The 22,897-nt window shown below is 38.5% G+C and overlaps 2 protein-coding genes across 3 annotated transcripts in view; one reads left to right on the top strand and one right to left on the bottom strand.

The window, feature by feature from the left end:
* The first annotated feature begins 5,112 nt into the window (after positions 1-5,112).
* ace2 (angiotensin I converting enzyme 2) overlaps positions 5,113-22,897 on the top strand; it is a 40,253-nt gene continuing 22,468 nt past the window's right edge. Inside the window, exon 1 of the mRNA XM_002938247.4 lies at positions 5,113-5,365. Within this exon, the coding sequence (XP_002938293.2) occupies positions 5,177-5,365 (189 nt within the window). The 5' untranslated portion in view covers positions 5,113-5,176. The remainder of the gene's footprint in view (positions 5,366-22,897) is intronic.
* On the bottom strand, positions 14,736-16,686 carry LOC116408790 (acrosin-like). Of its 2 annotated transcripts, XM_031896656.1 has the most exons (3): positions 16,323-16,686; positions 15,996-16,132; positions 14,736-15,482 (listed from the first exon to the last, which is right to left on the bottom strand). In XM_031896656.1, exons 1-3 carry the CDS (start codon positions 16,387-16,389, stop codon positions 14,796-14,798), a joined length of 891 nt encoding a protein of 296 aa, XP_031752516.1. In that variant the 5' UTR covers positions 16,390-16,686; the 3' UTR covers positions 14,736-14,795. The 2 variants fall into 2 exon arrangements, with proteins under 2 accessions (XP_031752516.1, XP_031752515.1); XM_031896655.1 differs by having other exon boundaries at positions 15,996-16,686.

Here is a 22,897-nt window from a genome sequence, read left to right as displayed (position 1 = left end):
TTACAGTGTTATTTAAGTGTTATTTAAGTCTGTGTTTCCCCAGAGTGACGCAGCCGCCAGTTTGCAGCGAAATGTTCATTTTTAATACAGTAATTTTCTGCAAGTATTGGCATGTATGGCTAACATGGCGTGCGTTCATTTGCGCGACTATTTCTATTTGGCTACAAGTGATGAAATGTTTCGCCAGGCATGGATTCGCATCGAATTTTTGGACCTGCGTTGAATTTTTTTCGCGGCGGATTTTTTCATGCGTTTCTCAAAACAATCCGCCAATGGCAAAACGCATGAAAAAATTTGCCACGCAAAAATTCACTGCACATCCAAAAATTGATACAAGTGTCAAAAAATAATAGTCACAGCAACAATTTTAGCGCACAATAAAAATAGCGCACGTTTTATCGCCCTTTAGTGAATCAGGCCCTATAAGTGAAAAAAACGATGCCATAAAGTGCAATGCATCAACATACGTACATCAGGCAAATATTAAATTAAAAGATCATAGTGAATAACATCATCTTAATAGTTATAGAACCAAATGATTGTGACTTTATACCTCAAAGTGCAATGCGATGACATACCTGCATCAGACAATTAACATTACATTAAAATATTGGAGTGAATAATCACCAATAACCAAGATTAAAATTACAGTACAGGTATAGGATCCCTGATCCAGAAACCCATTATCCCAAAAGTTCTGAATTACGGAAAGCCCGTCTCCCATAGACTACATTATAAGCAAATAATTCTAATTTTAAAAATGATTTCCTTTTTCTCTGTAATAATAAAACAGTACCTGTACTAGATCCCAACTAAGATATAATTACCCCTTATTGGGGGCAGAACAGTCCTATTGGGATTATTTAATGGTTAAATGATTCCCTTTTCTCTGTAATAATAAAACAGTACCTGTACTTGATCCCAACTAAGATATAATTACCCCTTATTGGGGGCAGAACAGCCCTATTGGGTTTATTTCATGGTTAAATGATTCCCTTTTCTCTGTAATAATAAAACAGTACCTTGTACTTGATCCCAACTAAGATAAAATTACCCCTTATTGGGGGCAGAACAGCCCTATTGGGTTTATTTAATGGTTAAATGATTCCCTTTTCTCTGTAATAATAAAACAGTACCTGTACTTGATCCCAACTAAGATATAATTACTCCTTATTGGAGGCAAAACAATCCTATGGGGTTTAAATGGTTTTAAATTGATTTTTTAGTAGACTTAAGGTATGGAGAACCAAATTACGGAAAGATCCCTTATCCGGAAAGCCCTAGGTCCTGAGCATTCTGGATAACGGGTCCTATACCTGTAGTACAAATCGCTGTATGTCCCTACTGAATTCACATTTGGTTTTTCATTAAAATTCATGGTGTTGGTAGTCTTTTTGAGATATATATATAGCAAGAAAATGAGCTGCACTCACCAGGACTTGGCAAAAAGATAATACGTTTATTTAAGAAAAGAGATCCAACGTTTCGAGCACTAACTGTGCTCTTCCTCAGGGAAAAAAAGTTGGATTAAAAAAAGTCCTGGTGAGTGCAGCTCATTTTCTTGCTTTATATTTTCTAGCTAGCACCCTGGGCATTTGAATTGTAATAGGGTGTGCTCCGTTTGTTCTTGCTATATATATATATATATATAGGTATGGGATCCATTATCTGTAAAGCTATTATCCAGGAAGCTCTGAATTATGGAAAGGCCATCTCCCACAGACTCCATTATAAGCTTAGTGTTAGGCTTAGTGCAGAGCCCCCCCTTGACCCGCTGTAATACCACTAGAATATCTATCATCTATCTATCTATCTGTCTGTCTGTCTGTCTGTGTATCATGTGTGTATGCTGAATGAGACACACAAAGGTAGGAAAATGTGTCCTATGAAAGAGACCACCAGTGCAGAGGAAAATGATGACCCTAAATTTCTCAACACAGAGGGCTAAGCTTGCTAAAAAGACCAGGGCAATTATACTTTTCTTTGAGATAATCCTCAGCCTTTGACTTGGCTACATCTCTTTGAGAAAGTTCCACCCAATATTGCCTTTATACTGGAGACCATAAAACCATGTCAGCCTAGGTATTATCTTGTACGGAACACAATTCAGTTGGAATGATTAGTACTTAGTGAAGATAACTATGCAGTAAACCTTCATTGCATGTTTAAGACTGGGACATTTTTATTTTATTATTTAGATGACATCAGAAACATGCTTAACTAGGCCAGGCCTCCAAACCAATCTTAATCAGATTTTCATACTAACGAGACTGACAGTAACATGGGTAAGAGAGGTCACTATTGGTCCAGTGTTTCTTGTACCCAGTATGGAGAAGATCTGCAGGCACTGGGAGGCCCAGGGGGTGCGCACAGATGTAATTTTCACTTAGAAGCAGAATCATCAAACGTTAGAAGAAAAATATTTTCTTTCCACATTCCATCACCAGTAGAAAAAAAGTAATGTTAGCAGGAAATGTTTTCATATTTATCATTGTTCCCCCAAATTTTATTATACAGGAATTTCTGACTTGTGTGATCAATTTCCCACTGCCTAAAATGTCTTTTAGATTCTGGAGAAAGGTATTCAGAATGTTAGGAAAAAGCTTTCAAAAGTTTGAAAAAGTGTTTTGAGCAATCTGCCCAAATATGTGTGTGAGGAATTGATAACAAGACGTCATTACAAGATTAACATTGGCAGGCCCCCACTTGTCTCAAGCATTAGCCCCAGGCAGGGTCGGACTGGGCCGCCAGGACAAAACCCGGTGAGCCCCAATAGCCCAGCCCAGACCCGACCCTTGCCGGCGCTCCCGCAGCTGATGGTGTTCCTCCCCTGACGCATAAAATTTACATGCGCTTACGGGAGGACGTCAGGTGGGGGGTTAGGGAGGCGGGGGCTCCTAGGGGGTGTGGGGGAAGCAGCCAGTGGGGGAACCTGCAGGGCCCCTGGGGCAGCAGCCCCATTGGGCCCTGCACCCCCCAGTCTGACCCTGGCCCAAGTGTAAATTCTTTGGCAAGATGGGGAGTCAGCCCCATGGTAGTGCAGATACTACCAGCTGAACAAGTTCTATGTTTCGCCATATAGCCAGTGAGATGGCAACTGAGGATTTTTCAGTACTATATATAGCAATAATTTAGTCTTTTCCAAGAGGAAATATTAAAGATTTTTTTCTGTGATTCATTCTGTGGCCTTTCCTCATGATCATTAACTTAGCAAGCTGTTTTATAGCAATAAACACTGAAAGGCAGAAGAGAGAACATCATTAAAATTCCTTAGGGAGATCCACAGACCCTCAGTGATTAAAGTGCACATTCTTATCTGTCAGACTGTTTATAGAAATAGAAGTTATACTTTTTTTTTTCTCTAAGAAAATAGAGCTGAAAATTCTGCAGAATAGTTATATATTACAAAACCAGAAGATTTTAAAGGGACAAAGTATCTCTATGGGCAACAGCCTCACTTGTACCTTAAGACTCGTGGCGTACATGGTGTATTGTTGGGCAGTGTTTTTCAACTGAAAGCTAGGGACGAACTGAATTCATATGTAATAAGGACAGCAGGATGGGGTTTATGTAATAAACATGGTGCAGGACTAAAGGCAAGTTGTCAGCGTTGAGGACAAGAGAAGCTGAGAGAATGGGGCTTAAGAAGGTTGAGATAGTTGATGTCCATAAGCTTGATGACCTAAATGTGGATGGATTGTGAAGTGTAAAGGTGAGTGATTCGGCTTGTAGTAGATGTAAAATGGGAAATAAGCATCATAGATGGGATGAGTATGAAATGGTTATTATGCTTGGCCAGCAAAAGGGCAGAGCTGAGGCATGGCAATAAAAATATTGTGGGGAAGGTCCAGTGAATGGGTTTCTATCCTACTAACCCCTGTTCGTAATTCAGTCCTATTAAGTTACTTATATTGTGTGGTTGGATAAATGTACTTTTCTTCTGATAGAACTTAAGTGCAGAGAAACTCAGATCATGAAGGCTGATGGGACATGGCCATCTCTGTCAGCACTTTTCAGCCCTTGGAGAAGTTCCCAAACCACTCCTGCCATCTTCCATTAACTTGAATGGCAAATGCCTGACTCTAAATGCACTAGGGAGCCTCTTGGAACCTTAAACCAACAGCTAACATCATCATTTTCCCATTTTAGTGAATATTAGCCCATTTCTGGCTATTTCTTAGAAAATTTAATGAGCTGAAAAACACACTTTGTGTTAGTGGCAAAGTAGAAGCTTCTATTGTCTTTTGAGATTCTCTAACTCAGTTCTCTTGGGACTTTTTGTCACCCCTCTGTCATCAGTCCTTATGGGCACATTAACAGCCTCTCTAAGAATAGTGCGGTATGAAAAAGAATAGTGTAAACACTATATCATAACCTACAATCACCCTAGTGAATAACTGTTTCACAGGCACGACACATGCAATTAGTTTTCAAAAATATGAACCCTGAAACACCTTTTAGCTATTAAGAACCGCTAGCACCTCTCGCATTAATAATCTCCAGAGCTGCAAATTCTTAACTTGTATTCAGGAATCTTTGCTCTTACTCGGTCACACTTACAATAATTCAGGTCCTTCAGCCCTCTGTGGAAGGCTTATATGGAAGCGCAAAGTGCCTTTCATTCTTCTGCCTTAAGCTTTAGAACATTAAAATGTAAACTACAATAGGTTGAACACATCAGTCAGCGGGCAGCAAAGAAATCAATGCCTTATATGCCTCTTTATGGAGACACAACAAACGTCTATCATTTCCAGAAAGCAGTGCTATAGTCCTGCCACATAATTCCCTTTTATTGTGTGTGCCGAAACCTTTAGGTCTTGTATTAACCCCAAAATTCCAAGTTCAGAGTGAACCGAACGACATTCAGTCATTATCAGTTGCATCCGATTGCAGGTAAATGGAGACTACGCACCCTGCCTGAAATGCCTTTTACATTCATTATGCAATTACCTTCAGAACTATAAGCCTTCCTGACCTGTATGCATATGATAGCAAGGACAGTTAGTGCCATAATAATAATAATAAAAGTACCTTATCCAAACAAGACATGCACTTCCTGAATTGCACTAGGAAACCTTTGCTGTACAGTTCAAAGGCTAATGATAGAGACGCTAGTTTTTTACCATTGCCAGGAGGGACATGTTGCAGTTGAGAACACCTCGGCTCAGGAAGTAAGATGCCGGGTCTGCTTTGGCTTTTTTGTATTGGGCTTCTCCTTGCCACTGGCAGGAGCCAAAGTGTTACAGACCAAGCCAGGGATTTCCTAAAACGGTTTGAACAGGAAGCAGAAGTCCTTTATCATCAAAGCGCACTTGCACAATGGGAATACAACACCAATATCACTGATGAAAATGCCCAAAAAATGGTAGGTTATATCTATCATCATAATTGTCAGTGCTACGTTTAAAATGTCAACTTTTGTGCTGTAGGGAAAGTGGTTGACAGTAACTTATAAATGCAGACAATGAGTTGAATGTAGACAATGAGGAGATACTTGGTGTGTGGAGATGGGATTCATTGTTTATGGCCCACATGTTACTTTTCTGGACAAATGTGCATCAATTCTAACCACTGATATCAATGACATTTATACAAGCACATGTAATTCAAGCTGGATGCGTTGCTAGAAGTTTGAAGTACATAAGCACGGGGTGTACCTACAGATGATATTATAATAATTAATATTTGCATTATTGTGCAAAAAAATTCTTTATTAACTAATAAGGGTACAATATATACATAGGTTTATTTAAAACAACTATAGAAAAATGTTCATGCTGGCCTTTTATAATGTTTATCTATTGATCTGTGATCTGGGAAAATAGTTCCATTCTTAAAAACAGCGCATGTTTTGACAATTAGCTGTCAAGGTGAAATGTGTAAAGGTTTTAGCAGCTCGCTTAGTTCTGGATAAATGCTTTTATATCCTGCTAAGTCAATGGGTTTCACAGAGTTTTTATGTTAGAAATACGCTGCTTTCCGGAAGCATCAATTTCTACAAATTATTACAGCAAATTTTTACTGCGCTGTGGAAAGCAGAAATACAGAATTACAAACAGATTTCAAGTGAGAGGAGCTCAAGCAGAGTGACAGTGGACATAATCAGGCAAGGTGAATCAAGGTCTAGTCCTTATCCCAATGTATTTGCATAGAGCCCTTAAGATAGAATAAGATAATAGCTCTTCATACATCTATTGTTGAGGTGACTAGAATGGGTAAGTAGATATAGCTCCTTCTAGCAGGTATAGCTTTGTTTATAAAGGTTATTATGGTTATATGGTATATCTAGCAGTTATGACTCTCTTTAACAGATATTTCTCTCTCTAGTCATTATTGCTCTGGTTCTCTCTAGCAGTTATGGCCTTCTCTAGCAGATGTGACTCTCTCTAGCTGATATGGTTCTCTCTAGCACATTCTAGCAGTATTAAGCAGATTTATCTGGATTTAGCTTTCTTTAACATATATGGCTCTGTGTAGCAGATATGTCTCTCTCTAGCACAGTGATCCCAAACCAGTGGTTCGCGAGCAACATAATGCTCACCACCCCAGAGGCCTCAAAGTAGGTGCCTATTTTTGAATATCTGGTTTGGAGACAAGTTTTGGAAGCACAGAGAGGTCTACTCCAAGCAGCGCCACCTGCAGGCCAGCAGTCCACATGGAGCTACCAAATAGCCAATCACAGTCCTTATTTGGCAACCCCAAAGAACTTTTTTCATACCTGTGTCTCACCAACACTTTTTACATCTGTGTGTTGCTTTCAAGTTTAAAAGGTTGCAGATACCTGCTCTACAAAAATACAAATACAACACTCTCACTCATACACAGCTATGGCTCACTCTAGCAGTACTGGCTCTTTGTAGTCAATATAGCTTCCTTTAACAGATATGGCTCTGTCTAGCAGATATGGCTTTTTCTAGCTGATATGGTTGTGGTTCTCTCTAGTAGTTATGGCCTCCTCTTAAAGATATGCCTCAGACTAAAAGATATGGCTCTCTCTAGTAGATATGGTCCCATTTATCAAAAATGATATGGTTAGGTGATAGGTGATATGGTTCTCTCAAGCAAATATGGAGTTCAATTTCAGCTATGGATCACTTTAGAAGTCTAGGCTCTTTGTATAGATAAAGCTCACTCTAGCTCAGGGATCCCCAAACTTTTTTTTACCTGTGAGCCACACTCAAATGTAAAAAGGGTTTGGGAGCAACACAAGCATGACAAATGTTCATGAGGGAGCCAAATAAGGGCTGTGATTGGCTATTTGGTAGCTCCTATGTGGACTGGCAGCCTACAGAAGGCTCTGTTTTGCAGTACAACTGGTTTATATGCAACCAAAACTTGCCTCCAAGCCAGGAATTCAAAAATAAGCAAATATTTTGAGGCCCCTAGGAGCAACTTCCAAGGGGTTGGTGAGCAACATGTTGCTGATGGACCACTGGTTGGGGATCACCGCTCTAGCTTGATATGTTTCTCTTTAGCAGAAGAGAAGTGGCAAAATACACTAAAATGATGAGACAATAGTGGAGATTTTCTTACATTTGAAGGAAAAAGAATACTGAAATATCTGCTATCAGTAAAGAATCATTATGTGCACTTGAACATTCAACTTGGACAAAACACTTCTAGTCTGTATCTGAGTCTGTATTGGGATAATCATTTTCAGAAAAATATTTGCAATATTATCAAATATCTGGAATGTCAGGAAGATAAATTAAACTCTGGTCATGAAAAAAGGAATGGGAGGGGAGCAATGATGGTAAAAAGATAATTTAATTTTATCTCATTATATATCGAAGCATTTTTTCCCAGACATTGAAGCTAATGGTAGTCATTATAGCCCTTCCTTAACTTCTATATGGGGTTCATTTCAGAAAACCAATAGACAATAATTTTATGCTCATAAAGCCCTGAAATTGTTGTTATCAATGTTATTGCTAATAAGGATGTTAGTCCCCATAAATAACTTAGTGATAAAAAGCAATAAAAATAGTCATTAACCTTAGATAATGATGTCATTGTGATTGACTAAGGAGGGTAAGTAAAGGTCCCCATACACGGGCCGATTCTAGCTGCCGAAATCGGCCCAAGTATGGGCACTACGACGGGTCGATCTTGATCGAGCAGGTTAGAAAATCTAGTCGGATCGGGGACCGCATTGGCTCGTTGATGTGGTCCCCGGACCGACTTTTCCTATACCCGCCGTAATAATTAGATCATTTGGCCCCAGGGCCAAACGATCAAATTATCCTGGATTCGACATCGCCAAGCGAGCAGATCTGCCCGTGTATGGGGACCTTAAGGAGCAGATTTATCAAATTTAGAGCTGAATACATAAATATATATATATATATAGTAGCACTGCTGGGCTTACTGCAAATCTACCTGAAACCAGTAGCATCCCTCTAAACTGTCCCGATTTTCATAAGACAGTCCCTCTTTTAACAGCTCAGCCTGCCGTCCTAGATTCTTACTGAAAAGTCCCTCATTTGCCTTTGATCTCCTGCACTGAAGGCTAAAAAAGATACAAATTTAATTAAAAAGTAGCTTTTGGCAGAGAGCCCAGAAAGTTAACAAGCTATACCTGTACTTAGACACATTGTTTCTCACATTTAATTAAATAAGTGGACTTTTGGCAGAGAGCCCATAAATCTTAACAAGCCACACCTGTACTGAGATATAATTATAACTAATAAGCTAAAAAAGGTCTCTGGAGGGAATTGAGACTCACAGCTTAAAGGGCAATTTCACCTGCATTAGCAAAACTGTAATAACAAATAAAACAACCCCAAAACTCCCAGAAATGTGTGCAAACTTTTAATAACCTGCCAAATTTAGTAAAATGAGAGTGGTATTTAGGGAGTGTGGTTGCAAAAATGGGCGTGGTCAAAAATATTTTGCCACTCTACGCGCAACATGTCTTTTTGTCCCTCTTTCCATTTTTCAAATGTTGGGAGGTATGCAGTAGTAACAAGTGGGTTCCATTAAAGCAAATAACTGGCTGTACAGTTGGAGAGAAAAAGATGACATGCAGAAAGAGCCAAGAGACCCACACTGACTGAAAACACTAGAAGAGCATACAGGGTTCAGTAAAGAAAGATGAAAAATTAAGATGCTAAACTGTTTCCATAGTTACCAAAAGATGAAGGTAAGGGAAAAAAAAAGAAGAATGAGGAAATATGTGTAAGGGTTTTTTGCAGTTTGGCTAAGTAGTACCAAACATGAACCCTATTTGCAATTAGGAGAATACTGGGGATGAAGTACCTACTCGGGCAATTTATGGAAGGGAATGGCAGAATACGGGAAGAACAGGGACTGTTAGAATAAACAATCACAAACATAGTTGGCTGGGGGGCAGCACTTGGCATGTTACCCATATGCTATAGAATTCCAGTGCAGACTGGGTCACTTTGATCCTATATGGGCCGGCTGTATTAATCTTCCCCCTCACCTTTATGTCACATCAATATAGACTTCCATGCAAATGGCTCAGCACTAAAACAGGACAACATTTTATGTGGCTGCATTTTTAAATGATTAGCGATGAGCACATTTTTTCACCAGGCCTGGATTCGCGGTGAAGACTGCGGCAAAACTTTGAAAATCGCTGTGAAAAGTGTCCATTCGCTTCTATGCATTTAGTGGGAGAAAAACTTTTTACCTTTTAAAAATTGAATTTGATTAATATGGAGTTTATGGGAGATGGACTTCCTGTAATTCAGAGCTTTCTGGATAAAGGGCTTCTGCATAATCACACTCCCCCAGAATCATGTACCCTACAGTTTAGTACAGCCAGAGAAGTATTGACTTCACCATAAAGTAGGGCATTATCTATAACGTACAGCTCAGTAGAGAAGAATAATGCAGATAATGTCCTTATCTCTGTTTGTCACTCCTGATTCTTGGAAAAATAATAAGGTTACTTGAGTCAGAAGATTGTGATAAATGATTGGATAACTTTGGCTCCTCCCAAAGGACTTTGGCCACCAAAGATCATTTCTGACCCTTTGTGGGAAAGGTTTGAGCATAATAAGTAAATTGGGCTGTAATAATCAACAACTATCATTATGACTTAGGGTCAAAGTATAGAAGGTCAGTGTTCAAAAGACAGATGCTTTTATTACCTTCCCTGCTAGGGAGAGTTCTATAGTGTAGACACTGCATGCATCATGTACAGTATATTTTCTGTTATTCCTTAACTTAAGTGCAGTAAATAAAAACAAATCTTTTCTCCAGGTTATAAGTTTTCCATATTCCAAGATGTCATTGCAGGCTCTGAATGATTCAAAGTAAAATAGGCCTTTATTCAAACAATTCTTTCTTCTGCTAGGATCACTGTAGTATAGCATCACAGGGAATGGGACAGCCATCTTGGCATGTATGCCCATCTGAAGTAATCTTTAAAACAAATGGCAAACTGTTTAAAGTGCAAAACTGTTATTCAAATATTTTAGAACACAAATTATATCTCTTCGAAACTGAATAAAAATAGAACAAGACTATAATATGCTAAAAAAGTCCAATGGTTTTCTGGGCTTAAATCACGATATGGTAAAAATTAACAGTAACCACGATAATTTCTGATGTTCTAAAATGTCACGAAAATTATTTTATCAGTCGTACGAAAGTCACTACATTTTTATGCCGAAAAGTTCATTAAGCCTGGCTTTGATGCCTTTCATGTGTTGCTTTGGAAGTTCCATAGGACTCAATGGTTCTTGACAGATCAAACCTGGTGAAAAGATAGTCCCGAGGAAAGTTTAACCAAAGCTTTAAAGAATTCCAAAATGTTCGTAGTGCAAAATATGTTTTTTTCATGGTTTTTTTTAACAAAACCACAAAAAAGTCATGGAATTTTAACAAACTTTTCACATACATGACTGGATGTTCTATAAGTTAAAAAAAAAGTTAGAAAAAATACAAAATTATCTCAAAATTGTTTTGTAAATGGGCCCCTATAAGTAGCTCGCCCTTTCCTAATCTAGTTTTTAAAAAGCGGCTGGTTCTCCCTATTTATTGTAGGTTGCAAGGAGTTGTAACAAATAACATGTTATGGTGTCTTTAATAGTGAATTATTCATAATTCGACTTCTTTCTTTCCTGTGTTTTATATGTTAAACAAACCTTATATTTCTGCCATTTGTAAAAGCCTTTTAAATGTTCTTGTTGTAGAAAATGTTTTTGCTGCAGCTCCTGGATTCTGTTGGAAGGCTACTTGGAGCTACAGCTGTTTATTGGATTGTGGTTTTTTTCATTGTCTTTCATAATGGCATGTCAGTGTTTTTTTAAAGAATTATTTCTACCTTCATATTTGAACTGTTAAATGTGATAATAAATGGGATAACATCAGTTCCCATTGTCTCTTGTTTTTGCTTATTCTCTAACAATCTATGCCTACCTAAGTTATCAGTCTTATTTTTACGTTTATTAATCAGTTCATTGGCATAGCGCTTTTCTTTAAATTATTTATTATTGTCTGGCATTCATTTTCTTAGGGCTGTGGCACATGCTAAGATTAGTCACCCGGAACAAATCTCCCTTGTCGCGGGCGACTAATCTCCCCGATATGACATCCCACTGTCTAGAATGTAAATCCTCATAGTTAATACTAGCCTGGGTTTTGTCTAAATATAGCCAAACAAGTGTTACACCCATTATCCGAATTACGGAAAGACCGTCTCCCATAGACTCCATTTTAATCACATAATTTACATTTTTAAAAGTGGTTTCCTTTTTCTCTGTAATAATAAAACAGTACCTTGTACTTGATCCCAACTAAGATATAATTACCCCTTATTGGAGGCAGAACAGCCCTATTGGGTTTATTTAATGGTTAAATGATTCCCTTTTCTCTGTAATAATAAAACAGTACCTGTACTTGATCCCAACTAAGATATAATTACCCCTTATTGGGGGCAGAAAAGCCCTATTGGGTTTATTTAATGGTTAAATGATTCCCTTTTCTCTGTAATAATAAAACAGTAGCTGTACTTGATCCCAACTAAGATATAATTACCCCTTATTGGGGGCAGAACAGCCCTATTGGGTTTATTTAATGGTTAAATGATTCCCTTTTCTCTGTAATAATAAAACAGTACCTGTACTTGATCCCAACTAAGATATAATTACCCCTTATTGGGGGCAGAACAGCCCTATTGGGTTTATTTAATGGTTAAATAATTTTTTTAGCTGACTTAAGGTAGGAGATCCGAATTACAGAAAGATCCCTTATCTGGAAAACCCCAGGTCCCGAGCATTCTGGATAACGGGACACATACCTGTATTATTTTCATAGCGCACTTTTCTTTGGACTATTGGACTTTTATTTCTAATTATAAATGGCTTCTACTGTTTTTTGGTGCTTCTTTAATGTTTAAATATTACCAGCGCAGTGTATTCTTTATCTAACATTTAAGTGATTTGGTAGGATCTTTGTCTCCAGAGCATGCCAATATGTGTTTAGTGTTATGGAGATTCCTGATTTGAGCTTGTAGTAACAAATGGTTATTCTACTGCCATTTTGGGCTGCTGGTTTCATTTGGCATCATCAGTGAATGCCTCATCAAGTTTGTAAATAGTATTTACAGTATTTTTTAACAATGTTATAGGTTATTATGGGTGTTTACATGCACACATCTTATGGCAGGCTCAATGTTACATGCAATGTTGTAATTCTGGGAGAAAAACATTGAATTGTGGGTATAAATTATAGCAAAAAAAGGGAATGTTGCACTCACAACTAAATTTTAAACCATTAAACAGGGGTGCAATGAGGGTGTGACTACACAATTCATACATACAGGTAAAGGGTCTTCTGCATTCATCCATTATCAATATATTTGGTAGGAAACCTTGTTTTTATTCAATCAAAACCCAAGCCAGGAATTCAAACATAACTCCTTGGTTTGGCGGCACTGAGAGCAACACCCAAGGGGTTGGTGAGCAACATGTTGCCCCTGAGCCACTGGTTGGGGATCACTGCAGTATAACAAAAAAGGGAGAGTTGTGTTTATCACTAAATTTTAAATCATTAAACATGATCCCAGAGGAGTCAATAAAACGTGCAACCAATCGGGAGTTTTCACCTTGAAATCAAGCAATTTGCTGGTAAAATTTAGTTCCTGTGAAAAATGTAGGGATGGACCGAATCCAGGATTCGGTTCGGTATTCGGCATTCGGAAGGGTTAAATGTTAGGGGGGGAAAAAGATTTTGCCTTGCGCTACGGATTTGGTTCAGTATTTGTCCGAATCCATCAGGGTGGATTCGGGGATTCGGACAAACCCAAAAAACTGGGTTCGGTGCATCCCTAGAAAAATGTATAACAAAGCAGTAGAATTCTTAATGAATCTGATGAAAGTGAGTACCGTATGCATGAGGAGGGAGTGCCCCGGAGCTGGTCACATGACCTCCCCTGTAGAGAGCTCTACTTCTCATGCCAGTTTCTTGTCATATAATATTGGTACTTGCTAGTACCCAATATTATTATGAAAATAGGGGCTTGTTTTAACCCATATGTGGGTGATCAAAATGATACCAAACATGGGTGGCGTCTCATATCCCAGTCCCCCGAAACTATCCCTCCTAACTGGTGGGTATAGGCAGTCCCTGTTTGGTATCATTGGGAAGCATGGGGCCTCCTCATAAACCACCTATGATTTATGAGGATGTGAACCCTAAAGCAAAGGATATATGGATCCCTTTCTGTATTCCATATTTTTCTGTATGCTGTACCCCCCTGCTGTTCCTAGGTCCACACTTGGCTGGCTTTGATCAACAGATCAAAGAAACCAAAGGCCACCAGCTTCCTGCCCCAACAAATGTCTGGCTATGGATGGTCTGATGAGGTGGCTGAATTAGTCACCTTCCCGCAGTCCCTGGTTGCATATTTAATTAAGGGTCTCTGCGGGAGCCTGAGAGCAGATGTTGATAGTGAGGATTGGGTTAATTAAGGGTGTCCAGTGGACACAAAGTAAAATGCTGCCAGGTTTAACAATTTACCATGCCAGGGCAATACTGCTGCCATGACATGTCCTATATATTGATAATGGGTGGATGAAAGGGAAGTCTGTTTGTGGGTATAAATATAGTGATTTGCATTTGAGAATGGCACTTTGCACTATGTATGGAAATGAGGCCCTCACTGGGACTAAATGCCAGAACCAGACACATAGTAAGCAACAGAAACTTCAGGCAGTAATATGTTAGCTTTTCTCTATGTGGCTGGATCACCATAGTTAAAAAGAAATGTGGTTCCTGCAGCTTATACACAACTAATACAGACTAAAAAATGTTTAGTGCTGAATCAAAACTCAAGTTGTGACCCACTGCCTGTAACTCAACATGTTATCTGGCATATTTTTAAAAAAAGAGACAAAACTATACAATTAAAAATAAATATTCATTTATTTTTCACAAAAATTATTTCAATATATAATATAAAAATATAATATATATGAATTTGTTAAATATTTTATACATAATATATATAAAAATAAATAAGATTAATATATTATTGTAAACAAAATATCTGGTAAAAGCACCTAAATACACTCTAGGTGCTTTTACTCACTCTTTGTAGCTGTTGTATTGTTGAGAGCGCCAACTCTCTTTTGTTAAAGTCAGAGGTGTAATGTGAAGTCACTGAGCGCAGGCCTGGGCTTGAGGGGGGCACAAATGATGATAATAAAAGTGCCCACCTGGGTTCCTATTGGAACCCCTTCCCACCCACCCATTTCCCTCAAAGCTGTTGGTCTGCCTTCTCTGTTGTTACACCACTGGTACTGTCTTCATATAGTAATATCTCATCTAGTGCCAGGCTCAGCTAAAACTGCAGTTTTTTGGAACAGTCCCAATATCCCTGCTTTTAGCTTAAGCGCAGCACTAATAAGTTGTTGTAGCACAGTATTTGTTTGCTCAAACTGAGCCTCCTGGGACTGGTGCGGAGCTTCAAGGTTTTGCTCTGTTTCTATAAGTTTTGGTGCAATAGATAAGACTTCTTGGTGCTTTTGCATTATAGATTGTTTTTTACGCTTCTTTAGAGATCTGATTTCCTGAATACGAGTTACAGGAATTTCAGGAGGTTGCGTTTGGTAAATTGGTTTGCTCTCTGGAGTGTTGGTTATAGCTGGCAACTGTTGCAAATGCTTACTTGCACTGGTCATTTGCATTAGCAGATTCATTGTTTTGCTGAAAAGAATTTTCTGAGATTTCTGGACTGAAGATTCCACTTTCTTTTCCTCCTTTGCACTTGGGTTAGGAGGTTTTTCAAAGGGAACGATAATTTTCAGAACAGATTCCTTAACCTTAGTTTTGCTTTTTCTTTCCTCACTAGTGACTCTTTCAACCATCCACTTTACAAAGTCCTTAGTTGAGGTGTAAATCCCAGGGGAATTAATTTGGCTACAGCCTGATCCCCAACTTGCTATTCCGATCACAGAGAAGATCGTGGATGTTTTTCTTTTGCACATGAGGGGTGCAGCACTGTCCCCCTGAGTAAGCAAGGAAAACAAAAACATTATATCAGTATCAGAATTTTAGCGTGCAACAACATATATATAACGACATATGTGTGCTTACAACATATAGGGGGTATGTACTTCAGCTACTCAGTTAAAAGTATATTACTGAGGATAGGGATCATAGAATGTTGGGAGGAGAGGGCATGGCATGTTTCTTTGATTTTACAGATCTATCAGATACAACAAGTCTACAAAATGCAAAGAGACTCCTACTTCTGGAATTAAAGTCCCTCTAATATCACTCTCTAAGGGGCACATTTACTAACCCACGAACGGGCCGAATGCGTCCGATTGCGTTTTTTTTCGTAATGATCGGTATTTTGCGATTTTTTCCGAAAAATGTCGCGACTTTTTCGTTACTAATACGATTTGTGCGAAAAAAACGCGAGTTTTTCGTAGCCATTCCGAAAGTTCTCACGTGATAAATCATAAAATAACGTTTTTTCATTGAATCTAGCCTAATATATGCAACTCAAGTAGTACCTGGCAGCTTTTCATATTTGCCTTTTGGCTTGCACACAGCTGATATCCTTGTAGAGCTCCTAAATAGGTTTTGTTGCAGCGTTTGCTGGCAATCCTTTCAACTTTTACTTCTTGCATTATAGCCACTGGTTCATCGCCTAGATATAAACAGACAGGATAGGTTACACAATGATCAGCACAATCTATGTGTCTAAATATACTGCCTATTGACAAATCTATTGAAAGGTAGTCCTTAAAGTATGACATAGAGGGGTAGTTAGAACAAATATGAAGACAGCTATGGTTAAATAGTTACAAAGTGACTATAATTAAAAGCCAGAGGGATACCTTTACCACGAACCCCCCATCCTGCCAAATAGCACTCTGTCAGGGGCTCAAGTGTGGCAGACGACATTGGTAAACAAGCTGGTTGAACGTAGTCATTCAGTTGAACAGGTTTATTCAGTTGAACCAATGCAATATCATAATACTCCACTTTAGGATCATATAGTTCATGCTGAATTATCTGCTGAACGTTAAGAACTTGAATATGTTTTTCTTTTTCCGACAGCAGGTGTGCCCCAAGCACAACTTGCAATGACTTTATATCATTCTCTCTGGAATAGAAAATAAAAGAATATTACAAAAATGCCATATTATAGACACTTGCTGTACAATCTAAGATCATTACTAGTTTTTGATATTGATACCCAATATTCCCCAAGCAGAAATAAACTGCTTGTTCACAGTTCTGCACAGTACTATTCCATTAAAGAAAAAACCTTCCTTTTTTAATTATCTACTTAAAAATTCAATTATCTTTCATTATCTACTGAAATATAACATGAATAGATTTTTACCCATTGAGATGCTTGAAACAGTGGGCAGCTGTAAAAATCCACTGGTTGTTCAGGACGGTCCCTGCGCAGATGTGTTCATAGGTATTCATGTCCAATCGCTGGATGCTGGCTACCCAGGGCCACTCTCCCTTCTCTACATTTAATTCCTTTTGATTTTGGGACTCAGGTGATAAAGTATTATATAAAGGTCGATTTCCACAATCTGATGGAGGGAAAAAGAAATGAGATTAATGTATATCATGCCATGGTCAGAAGAACTACATTCCAAGAATTATCCATACCAAATACAAAGTGGATTTTGGATTACATAAGAGATTAGGATAGCTTTTGCTAAAGTAGTTTATGTATTTTTAGTGTTCACACATTATTTTGCATTAAAATGATATAAATTCTAGGAAAACAAAACTCAGGGCCATAAAACTGTAGTTCTACTATACATCTAAAACACTATTCTATACTGTCTATGGACTACCCTTTTTAAAGATTTTCTTATTCATGACTATTCTCCAGGTAGTATTGTTTTTAGATGTCCTATAGGCCATAAACCTGATTATGACAACATTTTATACAGCAGATTCTGTTATATCTTTATCTAATAATACAGGTTCTACATTGCCCATGGCCTATTCCTCCCATAAATACTTACTGAAATGTCTTGATGTCTGAAATTCTTGAAAAAGTAGTAGAAAGCTTAGAAAAAACAAGAGCAGCTCCATCACTGCCCTTGTCATCTCCAAACTGACTGCTGAACTACACTACACTGTCATGTAAAGTGATGACATCACAATGCAGCACAGAACTGGTCACTAAGCTTTTACTGAACAACAGGAAGTAATTTAACTGATGACATCACAGTGGCAGTTGTTACTATGGAGACACCAAACTGATATTGTGGCACCTACATTATCAGTACAGAAGTAACAAATGCTATTTCTATAATAAAGCAAAGAACAATAGAATTCTTTAGGCACAAGTGTTTACATATGTCATGAGGAATATACTAGATCATTAACAAACCCGATATTGCAAATTCTTTGTCTGTGCATTTAGGTGCTACACTGTCCATGGCCTTACTGACATGGCTGGATGTCTCATATTCTTATGTTTTTATTTATTTTCAGGTATTTCTGTAGCACTGACACATTTCCACAGTGCTTTACATTGGTTTTACATCATTCACATCAGTCTCATCCCCAGAGGAAATTAAAGTTTATGGTTTCTGTCACATTTACACACAGCAGGGTCAGTTTTTATTAGGCACCAGTTGAACTGTCTGTGTGTTTTGGGTGTGGGAGAAAAGCAGAGTACTTGGTGGAAACCCACACAGACATGGTGAGAACAAACAATTAAGAAACAAACAAAAGCAGCTGCATCACTGCCCTAAAATATTGCTGCAAAAAACACACTTTACAATATGAAACATATAAAGCAATGAGATTGAATGTGCTGTAATTCATCCATAGGGGGTCTCCTTTTTTTAAATATCTCAATGAACTACTGTAATTGATTTCACTTCCAAATGTTCATTCGGCTTTAAATATCATCTGTATGCTGATTATATCCAAATTTATTTGTCGACCCCTTCGTTAACAGTCGAAACTGAGACTCAAATCTCTAACTGCCTCCTGGCTATCTCCAATTGGATGAACCAACGCCAATTCAAACTGAATTGTGGCTTCCTATTAAACAAAGAAAATCTTACAAACTCCTTCTCCTAACCTTCAAAGCCCTCCATTCCTCTGTTCCTCACTACATCTCTTCCCTTGTGTCTCCGTACGTTCCTGGCCGACTCCTTCGTTCCTCGCAGAGCAATCGCTTGTTTGCACCCCCCTCTACTACTGCTGTTTTCCACCTTCAACCTTTCTGCCTTGCTGCCCCTTACATTGGGAATGCCCTCCCCGATTTCCTCTGGAGAGAATCCTCCCTCAGTCTTTTTAAAACTAAACTTAAAGACTGCCTTTTGGAGCACTCGCACCGCACCTGATATTGTAATGTCACCCACTGTGACCTAAAGCCCTTATATTTGCCTACTTGTGTCTGTAATTTACCCTCCCATATAGATTGTAAGCTCTACGGGGCAGTCACTTGTTGATTTTCAGTGGGGAAATTTAAGTTGCTGCCATTCAGACACTATTAAAACCAGGGTCCCCAAACTTTGCACAGTGCTTTTTACTATATAACTGTGGGCCAAGGTTAGAAAAAGTGGGTGGAGTCAACAAAAGATCAGATTTCAACCCAACTTGAAGTTTGTTCTAAAACTTCCCTTTTTAGTTTGTATTTATCTATTATTATTTTAATAACCCCGTTTGTATTAATGTATTCTACCGTACAGAGCTGCGTACATAAGTAGCGCTTTATAAATAAAGATATACATACATACAAGTGCAAAAAAAGAGTGACTATCCGCCATGCATTTTTAATAATAATAATAATGCTGGCTTTTTCTATGCTAGAGATTTAAAACTTATAGGGGTTGAGTCACATAAAATGAACGCTATTTATAGCATGCGTTAAAATTTTTTATCGCTTCTTATTTTTTGCAATTCACTAAAAGGACAGGCGTCATAATTAAGATGCAATGTTCTTTGCGTTATTTAACTCGCGATGAGTGTTTTTCTTGCGTTATTTCCCCGCTGCACGCAATATATTTCAGCGCTTGCTATATTAGCGCACAATTTTACGCACGTAACCATTACTTTCGGAAAACTACTTTTCTGAAAATGCCCATTTCCCTGCAAACTGGCGGCTGCATCACTCTGGGGCCAACACAGACTTGAATAAATCCCACTGCAAAGTCCATATTGTGTTGCCAAAAGCTCACGAACCACAATTTTCTTTAAGTACCGCCTGCCCCAAGTAGGTGTTAATCTTTGCACACACTAATGCGATATTTAGCATGTTTAGTGCTTCATATGTGTTTGTGAATCATGCGTATTATTTCTATGTGAGAATTAACGCAATGCGAGGTAAATAACGCATGCGATATGCGTTTTTTTGTGCATGTGATATGCGCCTTAACGCATGCAAAATGACTTTGATGAATCGGGACTTAATTATTGCGTTCTTTTTTAAGCAAAAAATAATGCGATAAGCGTTATCGACCTTTAGTGAATGGGCCCCATAGTGTTATTGTGTTATTTTGGGCATGCAGATGGGATTTTGGTGCTCACTGACGCGCCCTCCAAGCCTGCGTGATGTTATTGGTCCAAATAAGGCTCTGTGAATTTTAGCAGTATGAACTGCACCTAAAGATGGCCATACACGGGAAGATTTGCTCACTTGGAGAGGTCATAAAGCAGGTCTTCTCACAAAATGATCACCTATGGGTGGGAAATATCAGCTAAGTTGATCGTTTGGCCCTAGGCAAGGAAGGTGCAAGGCAAGGAAGGTGCAAGGCAAGATAGCATATTTATTAAAGGCTTAGTGTTTCAGATATAAAGCTTGCTTGGTGCAAGGAGCAATATCAGGAAGTGCAGTAGCCCTGACCGGGTTGCAGTAAGGTCCTAATGACGCACAAGTTGGAGGGTACCTCTGTGCCTTCCCCCACCTGCCCCTCTTGGATCGATTCAAGGGCCATACCGCAGGTCTTTGAGGCTAGTTACACAATAAAAGAAGCAGTGTGCAAATGAAAAAATAAACTGGCAGATTGTGAACTTTTAGGCACTTTGCACACTGTGTCCTGCATTGTAAATTGCCCCTTGTGTGTCAGTAATTGTGTTGAAACCCATGATGTGTGAACAAAGATCGATATATCAACCTATACCAAATAACTACCTTAATATTTACATAGTACATAATATTTGTAGCAACAGGCAATTTAATAGATAACTATCAGTACACGGTGTGTAGCAACAGATAATTGAGTTCAGAACATTACCTCTCCAAGCAGCTGGATATCTCATTATAACTGTACACTGTGTCTAAGTTGCCGCCAATCTTTCATTAAGTAAAGCCCTGAGGCAGAAACAGGGGGATTCATCATTGAGAAACAAGCACAATTATATTTCTCATTGATACCCTAAGGTCTAAGATCTTTAGTTTCCATATCCAATAGCTCCTCCTTCTTAACAACATCTTAGAAATTTAATTTCTGGCTCTTTTGTTTTTCCAGAACCCACCACTATAGTTAAGCTTTGTTCTATGTTTTCTCAAGGAAGTGTTTGGCTACAAGGGTTTTCTTGGAAATACCTAAACTACTCTTATGCTCATTGGGGGGTTATGTAATAAAAGGCACTAAGTTTGCCCATAGCAACAAATTACACATGGGGGATACAGCCTTATTCTTATATATACCCAGAAGTGTACATATTTTATCCATCATGGACATTTAAGTAGTTATGTTGCTCTGTTTGACACACAGTGCAGCTTTATGTTGCTACCATCTAGTGGGACGAACAAGTTTGCCTCTTATGATACCTATACTATATTTACGTTGGAAATACTATATAAGTTGGAAACAGTTCATTACTTTTTCGTAAATGGCTACGAAAAACTCGCGTTTTTTCGCGCAAATCATATTGGTAACGAAAAAGTCGCGATAATTTCCGAAAAGGCGCCGAAAAAATTGCAAAAAATACGAAAAAGTCGCAAAATGTTCGTTTTCCAATCAGAATTTTTCCAATTCGGATTCAAATTCGTGGGTTAGTAAATCAGCCCCTATGTGTGGCAGCATCATTCCAGCTGTACTCTGTGCCTCGGTGCTCATTTGTACAGTTCCTGAAGTTGCTCCTTGCACAAATTGTTACTGCAACTGCGAGAAATGTATCTCTACTGATTGACTGAGGTTCCTTGTAACTGATAGGATCCAGGAATGCCCAAACTAGCCCAACTGTTAGTTGACTTTTTAAAAAAACATTTATAGTGCTGCCATTTTTATGTTAGTGTCCCTTTAATGTGAGCCAGCCTCATGTGATAGGGCCATGCTGGGTGCACGTGGACCTTGGGAGAATATGTATCATTCAAAGTGACTGGTCATAATGCAATTTTTTCTTAAAGTTGGGCTTCTTGGACTCATGCTTAAGGCTGATGCGCATGGATATGACCATTATCCCAACTGCAGATGATAAAAAAGGGAAAACACAAGATATTTAGTACCTGTTGCACAATTTACTTCTGCTGAATAAACTAAACTAAAAGTAATATAATTTATTGTACCTTGTAGTTTCCCTGAAAGAACCTTAAGAAAACATTAACGTCAGACAATTTCATCACATATTGAGAATAAATGTTGTATAAATGATTTACAGACCTTGGAGGAGCCATTCTAATAGTGATGCCAGTAGGATCTACGCAGTAGTAAAAGCTAAACATTAGTTTTATACTTCTATGCTTAAAGCATCCTTCTCTTTATATTCATGCTGATTCCTGTGAAAGACTGGTTAGACATATTATACTGCCCTGCAGCCTGTAGTTTCAGTGCAGCCTAAGGCTCATGGCACACAAAGCATTTGCTCCAGTGGCAGAGAAACACTTCCTACCACTTGGGCTGCCATAGACTGACAACTGATTTCAGCCGAGAAAAACAGGCAGATTTGATTTTCCCATCTGATCGGGGATCACATTAGTGGCCCTTGCTCCAATGTTTGCTATTCCTATTGTTGTAATTTGATCACTTGAACTGAGGGCCAAATGATCAGATTACTGTAATATAGCCCACCTTAGTTGGGCATATGGGTGGAAAGATTCCCTCGTTTGGCAAACTATAGTGTATGGCCACCTTTAGACTGATTCTGGTGACAGGCAGCTGCCATACAAATCAATGTCAGGCAACATGGTGCTAATTTGTGGCATTATTGGTTTATCATGTGAAATTTGCAGTGTAAGCAACTAAGGGGCATATTTAGTATAGTGTAAAAGCCAAAATCACTGGTGATGTTGCCCATAGCAACCAATCAGATCCATACTTTTGTTTTCTAACTTGTAGATGATTGTTCAAATCTAATTGCAGATAGATTGCACCCGCAATACTGCTGAAATTCTGTAAAAAAACACGCTGCATTGTGTTAAAGAAAGACATGAAAATGTAATTCTGATTTACATTGATTACATGGTACTGACAAACTC

Source organism: Xenopus tropicalis, chromosome 2 (genome assembly GCF_000004195.4).
Source record: "Xenopus tropicalis strain Nigerian chromosome 2, UCB_Xtro_10.0, whole genome shotgun sequence".
NCBI lineage: Eukaryota > Metazoa > Chordata > Amphibia > Anura > Pipidae > Xenopus > Xenopus tropicalis.
This window is presented reverse-complemented; position numbering and strand designations above follow the sequence as displayed.